At 42.0% G+C, this 12240-nt stretch overlaps 1 protein-coding gene across 1 annotated transcript in view; it reads right to left on the bottom strand.

Annotated features, from left to right (window-relative positions):
• LOC139731624 (uncharacterized) overlaps positions 1–11177 on the bottom strand; it is a 29352-nt gene extending 18175 nt beyond the window's left edge. Inside the window, exon 1 of the mRNA XM_071642516.1 lies at positions 10844–11177. Coding sequence (XP_071498617.1) covers positions 10844–10856 — 13 coding nt within the window. The 5' untranslated portion in view covers positions 10857–11177. The remainder of the gene's footprint in view (positions 1–10843) is intronic.
• Positions 11178–12240: the final 1063 nt, after the last annotated feature.

The raw sequence follows: 12240 nt of genomic DNA, 5'->3' as shown, positions 1-12240 counted from the left end.
GGTGAGGCTACAACGTGGATAAATTGGTGGAGTCAGCCATGAACAAACACAAGATCTCTATCTTACTGACAGCAACAGACAAAATTTGCATTTACTCAGCATCAAGCGCGATGAAAAGTCTTGGGGAAAGTGGCTGCAGAGAGAGCACAGTCAAAACAAATGGATATTGCTCAGAAACGATGTTGGCGAAGAATCAGACTTTATCCAAAAGCCCAATAATTTCACGAAGAAGTATCATTTACTATTATTTCTCTTACTGCAAAATAAAGGCATGAAATGAATCGCAAACCACCGTGTATTCAGAGAATTTTTGTTGATGTTGTTGTTGTTGCTCTTCTTTTGATGTATGTCCATTGGCAACGAGCCTGTCTCTAAGCATCACATCCGATCATCTACGCGGAGGCTCGTGCAGAGACGGGAAATCCGAATGCGTTGAAAGAAGTGCGGTAAAAAAGCAACTATAGCATCCGAATAGTTACGCAATAGGTATCCGCGGTCTCATGCGAATCTTTGTTTAGCTGTGTATTTTCATGAATGATAATTATGCGATTCAACTAATTAAACAAGATAATTGATCATCGTTAGGACATTGGTGAGAAATACTGCACTTGAACTGACGGAGGAGGAGTAACTAGTAGTGGACAGCCGAAGGGAGCGCCCCATGAAAGGTTATCAAGAGTTATCATGTCATCATTGATTGTAAATATCGTTATTTTACACATGAAGATTTTGTATAGATGTTTGTGAAAACGAACACGATCATAAAGTAGAACGAAACTATACAAAACAAACCAACAGGACACTCTTGAATTACCTCTTACTGGATTGGTGTAATCCGAAGACATTCACGGGAAACCCAATCTGCAAATTAATGATAAAGTGTGCCAGCACGGATAAGAACCAATGTATGAATAGTTATTCTCTGTGGAATACTATCCATTCTATACCCCGACAATGTGTTGTGTGAAGGCATTACTACTCATAATGGTGTCCTGATCACCGCTTTGATGTTTCAAACACCTGTACAGGCCGCTTTCATGTATAGTAGCATAGATTATCGTATTTTTTCCCCAATCATTAGCACTTTTAAAAAGAACCGAAAATGAAGGTATCGAATTCCAGGGTAATTTCCAATTTGTGAGACTACAACAAGAAGTTAATCACTTTTGGCTCGAAAGATTACGCGTTCAAGAAAGGGAAAAGTCTACATTGTACATAACATAGAAAGTTAGAGCGAATGATCAAAATCCTCTTACTCTTATCTTACTATAGGTAAGCCGACTTTTCTGCAGTGATTTTCTACCCGTAACTTGTTCATTGGGGTTTTGCGCTACCGTCGAAGAAATCAAATCCGTCGCCTTCAACACCTCTCATTCTAAAGCGTCGTCATTAAATAGTTTTTTTTTTTTTTTTTTTTTCACGGACACAATTTGCTGAAATCAGAGATCAGTGCGTGATCGTACATAGATATATATCATGATATCTCTCCATTATAGCCCGGGCACTAATCTCTGGTAATCTTTCGCCGCAAAACGCTCTTACGTGGAATGAGTGTGGTGCAAAGCATGGGTTGTCGGCTATATCTTCTTTGACTCCTTCGGATGTATACAACCTCAAACAGTGAAAGCATTTTGTAAGTAACTCAGTGGCGAAATTGTTCCCAATTCATCTCTCTTCCACATAACCGTCACACAAATTAGCCATGAAACGGTTGGTTAATTGTCTCTCTCGCTCGCTATCTATGCGACCACAATTTATCAGAACAATGCCAACAAACCTAACAATTTATCTTCCTTGTCGTTTCAGATATCGACCCCAGATGACAATAGATCGATTCATCCATCCCTCACTGACATATAATCGTTCTCGATCTATCTGATACATGTGTCCTTCAACAGGCAAAGCACCATTTCAGGTAGAATCCAGGCCTGTACAGACGGTAAACTTGGACATTGACAAAATAATCAATGGCCCTCTTATATCGATGGTTACGCCGTTACTGCATGAAATATTTTCGCTCAAACTTGAAGCCCCGCTGACTTTTCCATATGCCATCTACCACGCCAGTGAAGGAGAGAGGAAATGTTTTTATGCAAGGGCAATAGCGTTGCGATACTTTACACCCTATCTGTATACTAACATTCTTTTTATCCCTCCTCCTCTCCTATACTCCTTATATCTGTCTCCCTTCCTTGCTTTTTTATTTCCTTTGTAGTTGACTAATTGGGTATCTAGTCCGAGTCCTTCTCCAATAATCCTATGACATTGGAAGCATATCGCAAGAAATTCCTCCTTGAAACGTCACGTTGATCTGTGAAGGAATCGTTACAAATGGGACCTATAGAAATCCCTTCAGACACACAATCAGAGAAAGTTCTTTGAGCGTGTGAGGATGTGTGTGTGGGGCCAACTTCTTGTAACTAAAGAAAACACTGTCCTATCTACTACTGCTTTGTATTTAATACCATTGAAAAGTGTAGGGAAGTTGGCATACATTACAAACCCTTTATTGAGCCTCTGAAACTTGAAAGTATTTCGTGAAATTTGAAAGTATTTTCTGAAAGTATTTCGTCTTATTTACTTAGATTAACTCACGAACTTCTAAGTATTATCATGTCACTTTTTAGCTTCACATCACTATGAAGAGAACATTGGATTTGTGTGAATAGGTCTGCGTTCAGTTCACTTGTCATATACAAGTAAAGGGCTGAGTTTATTGAGCACGTGAACGACTTGCAAAGGACGCGAATGTCGAACAAAAAATGGTAAAGTCAAACATTTGGAAACATTTTTTTTTTTCTCCGAATGCGTTCCGACAATAGAGCCGTAAACCAGTCTTGCTTTCTTGAAATCGCTCAAGTGATAGCGTTCAGCGGAAGTGACAAGTGATAAGAGACAAAAGAATCGATCAATGAACACACACACACACACACACACACACACATGAGCGCACACACACAACACGCGCGAAAAAAATCCTCGTCGAAAATGCAATGTTAGAGAGCTCACCGGTCTGATAACACGAATAAAATGTTCTGTTGAGCCCGTTAGATGCAGCTAGGTAAGATGGAAAAGACATTTCATATTCGTGACATCCGTCTGGGGAAACTGTTTCTAAGCGGGAAGTACCCTTTCCACCACCTACCCGTTTCCATCTTGAGCAGATCAACGAAAGTAGTGTGCAGGTGGAGTAAAAGGATAATATGTATCCCTTGTCGATAGTTACCCTTTGACTTTATTCATCGAGAGTTCTCTATAGTCGATTCCTGATTCGGTGTCTCAAACAAATTGTGCTTGTTATCGAGTGACACGTTTTTATAAATCTTTAATAATGATTTCCCTTCCTGTATTTTTCTTTTTTTTTCTGAAGGCAATCTGGTTACAGACATTATCCTAGTGGATCAATGTTTGTATTTGTTTTCTCATAAGCAATACGACTCATGATTATTCTCAAGGATGAGCCCTGAGCTTGCGTAACAAGGTGAACATAGTTTAAGAAACTGATTCGTCAGTGAAAGTAATGCTTTGCAACATCCTGGCACCATGTTAAAGGGCAATGTTGAGGTGTGACGCAACTCTCGACGACAATGATCACAGCTTTGGGGGTCATGAGGATTTCGATCCGTACAAAGGGATTATTAATAGGAGAGGAGTGTCCTGTTGCTCTCTCCTTGCTTTGCGATCCGGCTAATAACGCATCCTGCCAAGAAGACAGTGTCGATAATGTTATTTTGTAAGCTTGCTATAAGCCTTTGTGCCCGCCGCCCCTCCCTTTCTATATCTGCTCTCCTTGCCTCAGTTCAAAGGGGATGTTTCAAAGCAATGTGTTAATGATGGGCTCAACCGTTATTAATGTCTCATCGAGAACCGTCAGTCTGCCACACCTAAAGTTCGAGGGAGTCCCGCAGAGGCGGTCTGGCCAGGTAATAGTCCTCACGTTTTGCGCAATAATCCTGGCATAATCCGCGCAGTCTAGCTGGGCAGCGGATTATAAGTCGGCTGAGCGGAGAAGATACGACCCAGGACCATGAAAGCATGACTCCTTTATTTCAGGTGTATTACAGCCAACGTTGTCAAATAGAACGCAAAGATGCCACTTTTATGCTCATCCGACTCATGTAAGACTTCCTCGTACATATTTGTTTCTTTTCGACGTCACCATAATCAGTCAAGATTTAGACGAGGGAGAGGTTTACAGGGTTACAGTGACAATATGAGATTTGTTGATTTTATAGCCTATATCACTTCCAGCGTAACATCAAAGTAAAATTTGTTTTGAGCATCTTTTCAATGACGCCCACCTCTTGTGAGATGTTCACACCATGGCCGAATTCCACGTGGGAGACTCAGGATATAGAAGTAGCAAATTTACCTGAGGGGAAAAGACAGACGTATAACTCTCGAGGAGATCACTCACAGAAATACAAAACTGTGCTGTAGAGAGATATTTTGGATGCCACATGTAAAGTCATACTCTATCAGTCTAAACATACTTCTATGATCTCTGCTACAAATGGTGGTTTGTTTGGGGGTTTTTTCTGACTTTTTCTTCAAATCGAACTGGCTGGAGTAAACTGGTGCAACCTAAAAACGCCGCAACCTGGGGCTCGTTGTCCCGAGAACAACACTTGATGTTATCTATAACTGAATTCTAAATATTGTTTCGCAGGAGAGGGGGCACAATGAGTAATCTTCCCTTTTTGGTAGCGATCAGTCGAGAACAAGGCCAGGTGAATGGATCAATTCATGCCTTTGATGAGGAAGTCAGAGGGGAACAAAGAGACCACCGTGGTATAACAGCTTCCCATTTTCAATGGAGACAAAAGAGAGATTCTGACCAAGAAGACAGAAAAGTAAATCAGTCAGTCTCTTAATCTTGAAGACTTCCGAAATTGGACAATAAAACGCCTTTCACCACACAAAGGGCTGATTTAAGCGTGCAACGGGGAGAACAAAACCGCGATTCACACAGGGGGGAGAGTCCCTCTATTTCTCAATTCATCGATTCAACACTACCAACTGTGAACAGCAACTCGGTAACACTTCAGACTCCAGTCCTACTGACATGGAAAAGTGCTCCGCCACTCAATAAAGTTTCAAGAACTCACTCGAGATGCAGAGCCATCTACAACGTTATTCCCAGAATAGTAACCCTGTAACTGATTTCAGCGGAACTGAACTTGAACTGCAACTTTTTTTTTCATCTCCTACAAATGATAGCAAATCCACCCCATTCCACCATCTTCTCCAGCTGGTTTTGTTGTTGTTGTTGCTGTTGTTGTTGTTGTTGTTGTTGTTTCTCGTTTTCTCTCAGTCTTTTCTGGAGGTGTCCTGTCTTTGTGGTCCGTGTCAATCGGTGTTTACATGGCAGCTCGACGTGATGATTGGCGCCGGAGTTTCAGTTCATCTACGCCGATAGGGCCCGATAGGAGCCCGAGATGGATTGCCGGTATTACAGGAGAAAGCCCCTGCTAATTGGATTTTGGGCTAAGAATGTGTTATCTGACCCAGGGGCTGACATCACCGTACAAACTCGTAAATATGATTTCAACTCCGCGAAATTGTAGGCGTCTTCTTGCTAAACACAGAAAACAAAACGAACAAATTGGGTAACGGGAACGTAGGGATGGAGATAACTTGTTTGCTAAACTTTAACGGATACTAGAAACCTTATCCATCCGTTTTTGCAACCCCTCACACTCCTTCAATTTTTGGAGATCTCATGTTTTATACATTTCATAACTAACCATGCCTCACTCGTCAGGTCTTGCCTACGTGGAAAAATCGCAGGATGAAATAATGAGATAAACACAAGCGTCTAGATAATTTCATCAGGAATCTCGGCCAGTCGCCATCTATTTCTGATTGTAAAGTGTGTCGCAGAAAAACACGCGTATTCCTGATTCTCACTTATAAAATTGTCACAACAAGAGGATAGACCTGAAAGCGCATCATCATGTTGGGTTACATAATGTTGCACCACTTCGACTGACGTCAAAATAATGTTCACCGATGTCTGTCTGACCACAACTACCCAAGCAAATCAGAAAACAACCGCAGAACTCGGGCATCAGAACACAGCAGACAGAATTCCGCACGTGTTGTCAAGGCTCCGATGGAAAATCTCGGCCTTTGCAGCCATACACCTGATGTAACAGCCAACCTCGTCCCGTCATAATATCGTCCTGATTCCACTACTTCCGTTGGATTGAGTACAGTTAAAGCCGGAAAAGATTTAAGCATGCTCTCTGCGCAGACCATAACAAACCAATTAACGCAGCCCGCTTATGGTTTTATAACACGGAAGAGCATTAACATGTTTTCATCCCCGTCTTCAGGTTGAAACTTGCTTTCAATACATCGATCAGGCAATTAAGCCTATAGGGCCTATGTATCTTTTCAAAACTTGGCAATTTTTTGAAAGGTTGCTAGAAAATGCTTCGTCCATTCATCTTTTCCCCTATACCATGATTCCATTCTTCGTATGATCTGACAGTCTTGTCCTTATGAAATTTTGCTTTTCTAACGTAATCACGAGTCGTGCCACAGACATCCGCTGAAAAATCAAGAAAAAGTACAAACTATCTTCTCTGGCACTACCAGAATTAAGGATTAGGATCCCCTCCCCCGTAAAAAAGAGTCCTCTCTTCCTTCTTTTTTAGTTACACTTTTATCTCCTAACTCCTTTCCAATCCAAGAAGTCGCATCATCGCACTTGGGTCACAGAAACACGTGTAGACAGAAGAATGAAAGCAATACTTGTGCTCCTTTAACAGAAAGTTTAAGGTGCTCTGTCACCAGTTAAACAACTCCTCCCGATATTACCATTAGTACGGCGGTGTTGTGACGGAAATACGCTGGATGAAGAAGGGATATAAACCAGCCGGCTGTGCCCGGAGCGCATCAGGTGTGTTATTGATAAAGTACACCATGAGACGAGGAAGGTTCCAGGTCGTATTCATGGCGACCCCCCCCCCCCCCCTACCACCTCCACTCTCTCCTCAAATCCTCCACCGCTACCTCTGTTATCTGACAATCCATGAAATAAAAACACGATTATGATATAAACCTTGCGTGATTCCATCACTCAGGTGACTAAGCAGTTTGCAGTTTGAGCACCTACTTACAGAAACGCGCGCCGTACATACTAATCCGAACGCAAGACCCCGCCAGCAGCGGCAAGAAATTAGTGCGATTCCGGTGTGAAACTGCAGCTCGATGGGGACTTGAAATAAGTTGATGCCAGTTAATGTTTCCGTTCGTTTGAACACGGTGCTGGATGACCATGGACCTACGAGTAGGTCCACGGGATGACTGAGGATTTTTCTTGCACTTTTCTGCACTTTGTCACTCGTGTTTGAGTCAAGCCCGCTTTCACATAACGCAGTTGACACAGCTGTCGAAGCTAAGGACAGGGGGCCGTGGCTTCATAATAGCAACAGTTAACATAATGATGGCCCTGCTTTGTCAATTCAGTGTACTAATTTTAATGCAACAGCAAATCATGGAGAAATTTATGTAACTATCACAGGACGTATGAATCATATTTGTTCCAACCATTATCAAATGTTTGTTGCTGTTGTTTTTTTTTTTTGGTTTTTTTTTTGCCTTCTATTGAGTCTGAATCTGCTCTCAATTTTGATTGCTCCGATGGGAGAATTATACACGCTATGCTGCAACAATAGCGATGATAATAATTATGCCAAAACATACAGAGTGTGGCCAGAATTTCCGTCTGCAGTATATATTTGCATGAAACACGCATCGTGTGTCTTGATTGACTGGCGTCTCTCTAGTTGGTTCTGCCTTTCTCGTTGTGGATGGAAATCTCCGTAATGAAATGAGTCACTTACCACCAAAATGAGTAAACCAGACGTGGAACAGGGTAGCAAAAATTCTTGTAAAGACTGAATTAGGCTTACACACCACAAGAGACCGTTGTGATATTATTCCTTTTAATTCATTAGCTCCTGCTCGTGCATGACACATTATTTCGTCTTTGAGGAATCCCCACTTTCCCCTCCTCCCTTCTTTCCCTCTTTCCCTCTCACAGCCTTTCTTTCTCACCTAATGGTTCGAAAATAGCACATATTTCGTGGTTTTCTATTGCAGGGGACTGCGTCACGTAATTGTGGCACGCATGGTATATACATCCATTCTGTGAGCAACATGAAGCCATGGAGCTACTACTAGCTCCATGGTGAGAGTCAGCCCTGGCGACCTTGATCGTGACAGAGTATAACGTGGTTCCCATAGTCTGAGTGCGCTAATGCCTTAACAGAGTAGGACAGCGGGGGCATGTCCGACAGAAAACGGTGATTATTGATACAAAGCAGCTACGTTCTGCGTCCAAATCTTTCCTTGCCCCCTAGCACCCACATCGACTAAAGCGCAGCAACCACGATCTCTGGTCTTCGTCGCCGATTTCGGTACACCTGACGACTACCCAGGCAAGAGAACGAGGTAGCATTCTACGTGAATGCTGTTGCATCTTATATTTAACGTCACAGTGAATGTTGACATTGACTGACAATGGCAACGACGCCCATGACTGATGAATATTCTTTGCATAATCATGTGCTCTTGTGTATAAACAATGGTCATCTCATAGGGACGTACACTGTAAGTGTAACGTTTTATCGTCATTCTACGATAATGGGAGGTGCAGAATGACCCTGTTACTCTGTATTCACAGAGCAAGCTCCTCGACCGTGAGCCGCCGATCAGGGAAAAAAAAAAACTTAACTCATCCTGTGAGTGATTGCTGTAACCACGGTAACTGCATCCGAAGAACCACTTGCTACTCCAGACATACTCGGAAACTGCGTTATAAGTTACGACACACGGAATCGAGACAGCACGAGTACAAGCATTTGAAAACCCATCTGAACGTGTTAGATTTCACTACGCAAAAAAGAACAATACGTATTTGCGAAAAAAAAGACAAAAAATACGAAGAACAATCCGTCGTAAAAACTGTAAAGTGTTTGACGACGTGAGGGTATGAGATGATCAACAGCGATAACCTCCACAAATCATCGAATTCAGCTCCCAGACATAGAAAGGTGTCCCGTAGTCTTATACGAAAGACCTTGTTGAGCAAACGGAAGGAAATACCGAACACGAACCAGCTACAGAAATTATCTGTACGACTTTCAGTGCTATGAAATTATGCGATATCGTAAGAGACTACTGTGACAGAGCGGTTTGCTGGCTGCAAAGAAGTATGTATATACCACTTTTATGACAGGTTGACAAATAAACATTGCGAGGGTCGTCATGTGTAGACAGAACAAATAAAAGATGAAGGTGTAGCCACCAAAAACAAAACGTGGATATGTTCTCGGGAGGAAAAGGAGAGGACGCACATTTACCGAATTGTATTTTGAGCTTTTATGCACAATGTCAACCCAAAATATGAATATTCCTAGACAAAGAGTTTTGAAAATGTGTGTATTGTGTGGTAACAAAATAAAAACCTGGCAAATCTTGTCTGAGCAGGTCAAAAGTAGATAGTGAGACTAAAAAACATAATAAAAAGCTATAGAAAAGGGGGATGGTAATGACAGCTCGGATTCGTGTTGGTTCTATCCCTTCCATTGGGTGGCATGTTGGGTCCGTTCGAGAGGAATCGCAACAAATTTCCCCACGAATCCCAAAACTTAGCTTGCCCCCATGATGCAGCGGTGACTGGGCATTCTTCGTCTGTATGGTAGTAGTTACAGTGTACCAGTAATGCGTGCTCATCCATGCCTTTCTCTGCCCGCATCCGCCAGACAGTTAGCGAGCTACATGTGGGTACTTTTCCCCCTTTTTCTTTTGATCCAGAGGCACTCGGTTGAGGAAGAGACGTGCTGGTAATCAGGGACCTCTTACCGGGTGACGAGCTAATAAAAGTCATGTCCAAAAGACGGCTTATGATTTGCGGGTTCCGCAGGAAAAGGAATCCCATGTGTAGGATGCCTCTGAGAGTACTGCCTGATGAAAACAACGCGTTTTGGGTTTACACAGATCCCAAATCCTGCGACTGGTTTAAGTCATTGCGTCCGGCCACTGTTCCTTAACGCGCTGCGTGCATGCTTGCTATCTCGTAGCTCACGCTGCATCAACTGGGAGTACAGCCTTCCAAATCACGCTAGCTGGCTGATGACATTATTTTGAGTAAGAGTGATCGCAAGAACATAAAGATGTCACACAAATTCGCCAATCTTCCGAGAGGTTTAGTTTTCATTTTAGAGAGAGAGGGAGATTGGCAGAAGTTTATGGAATGCACGCAATGTTTACATAATTTCGTCAGCACTGGTCAGTGACAAATCATAACACAAACTCGAAAATGTCGTTTTGATTTGACAGCTCCTCAAGCAAAAAAAAAAGGCAAACAAACTCACACAGACAAACTAAAAGTAATATGATAAAAGCTCACCATGATTTTCAAATCTCAAAGATGTGAAATTCATTCTGAAAGACTGTCATTTTCGAGACATTCACAAAAACATTCATCCTCCAAAATTTAAACCACAATAGATAGTTTATAGAACTTGATATCTATATAATCGACAACAACAAAACACAAATGTTATGAGTCAATCCACTTTAACCATAATCACATAATGAAAAAAACCTAATACTTAAAAAAACTCTATTTTTTGAACATGCATCACAGACTTTAACACAGGTGGAATGCTGTATTAATATGATACTGTATCTGTAAAGCAGGTATCCTATTGTTGGTCGAGAAATACTTTTGATTTCTGTCAGTTAAATCACCAATGTACAGAGTACAGACAATACACCGTATATCAATCATCGACTCGACAGCATCTGCAAAAATAATTGAACTCACCAATAGCCTCCATCCTAACGAGTCAACTCCAAGCGATGACAGGAGCGAAAGTTCGTGAAGTTCCACCATAAAATCAATTAGAAGGAGTAAGCGTCAACGTTCAGAAACTGTGTGTAATAACATGAAACTCTCCTCATGGATTCCCGCCCAGTTCTGTCCACAACAGACAGCAGCTCTGAATTAGATATCCTCAAAAAGATGCGTCATGGATGGGACGTACCGCAAGGGAACGCTGTTTCAAACACTCATACCAGTTTCCTCAGCTTGCCTAGAGACAATCGTGTTGTGAATGCATCGTCTGTCACGAGCTGATTTTAAAGCTGACGCGAATGAGCCCGCGATTCCAAATGCACAAAACAGAGTACAGTAGTTGCCAAATATATCACAGTCGAGCCGTGCACGGTCTGACAGCTCGCTGCTCTGGCGGATGCCATAGAATCGCTCTGTGCGTGCGCACTCAGCGTAGTGCATGCAACAGGCAATGGATCTGAGCGTTCTCCTCTTCTCTCCTCGCTAGGCTGCTCGACCAATCACAGGTCCTGTACCGGGAGCTAGCCTTGTTGAGCACTATGGTACACAATATTGCGAAGCGGACCCCACGTGCGAGCGGCACATGAATCATGACCACTGTCGCGTTCAGGTAGGAAGATAGGGAAAAAGGGGGAAGTCATTACATAACCATTTTATGTCAACTCGAATGATGACAGGTTTTGCCGGTGTTCGATCTGCCGCTGGTTTAAAGGGACTGTACAGTACTGGTTGAGGTAGGGATTCATGTTTTGAACATTTCTGAGTGATATAATGAAAAGCCTGTTATGAAATATGAAAGAGCATGTAATTTTAAGAAGGATTCAACGTTTATTTGATGAAAATTGGTTTTCAAATGGCTGAGATATCCAAAAAAGTGCTAATAATAAAAGGCGACATGCCCCAACTTTATTAGTATCTCTTTGTTTCACCTTGGTTTTGGATATCTCAGCCATTTCAAAACCGATTTTCATCGAATAAACTTTTGATACCCCTTAGAACCGCATGCTCTTTGACATCTCATAGAGTGGTTTTTGAATATCTCACAAAACGTTAAAAGCTAAATCTTCACCTCGACCAGAACTGTACACACCCTTTAAAATGGCTTTACAAGGCTTTTCAATACTAAAAACTTACCCATATTTCAGCCAAACTCAACAGTATACATTGTTCTCTCGGCAGAGTTGCATTTTTTTTTCACGTTTCATTGGCATCAAACTGACCAAAATACATTATGACGTACCCAGTCAAAGGCGGGTAAATTTAGCACAGTTCTGCACGGAGATGGATGTCTGACGTACACTTGAATAGTAATTCTGTATTGAGGTATTCAAGAATAATCTCAAGAAATATTTGTTTAATTTGGCTTG

This window comes from Diadema antillarum, unplaced genomic scaffold (genome assembly GCF_040938485.1).
Source record: "Diadema antillarum isolate AM-2024a unplaced genomic scaffold, OU_Dant_1.0 seq00000382_RagTag, whole genome shotgun sequence".
Classification (NCBI taxonomy): Eukaryota; Metazoa; Echinodermata; class Echinoidea; order Diadematoida; family Diadematidae; genus Diadema; species Diadema antillarum.
The sequence above is the reverse complement of the archived record's forward strand: the minus strand, read 5'-3'. Positions and strand labels throughout refer to the sequence as shown.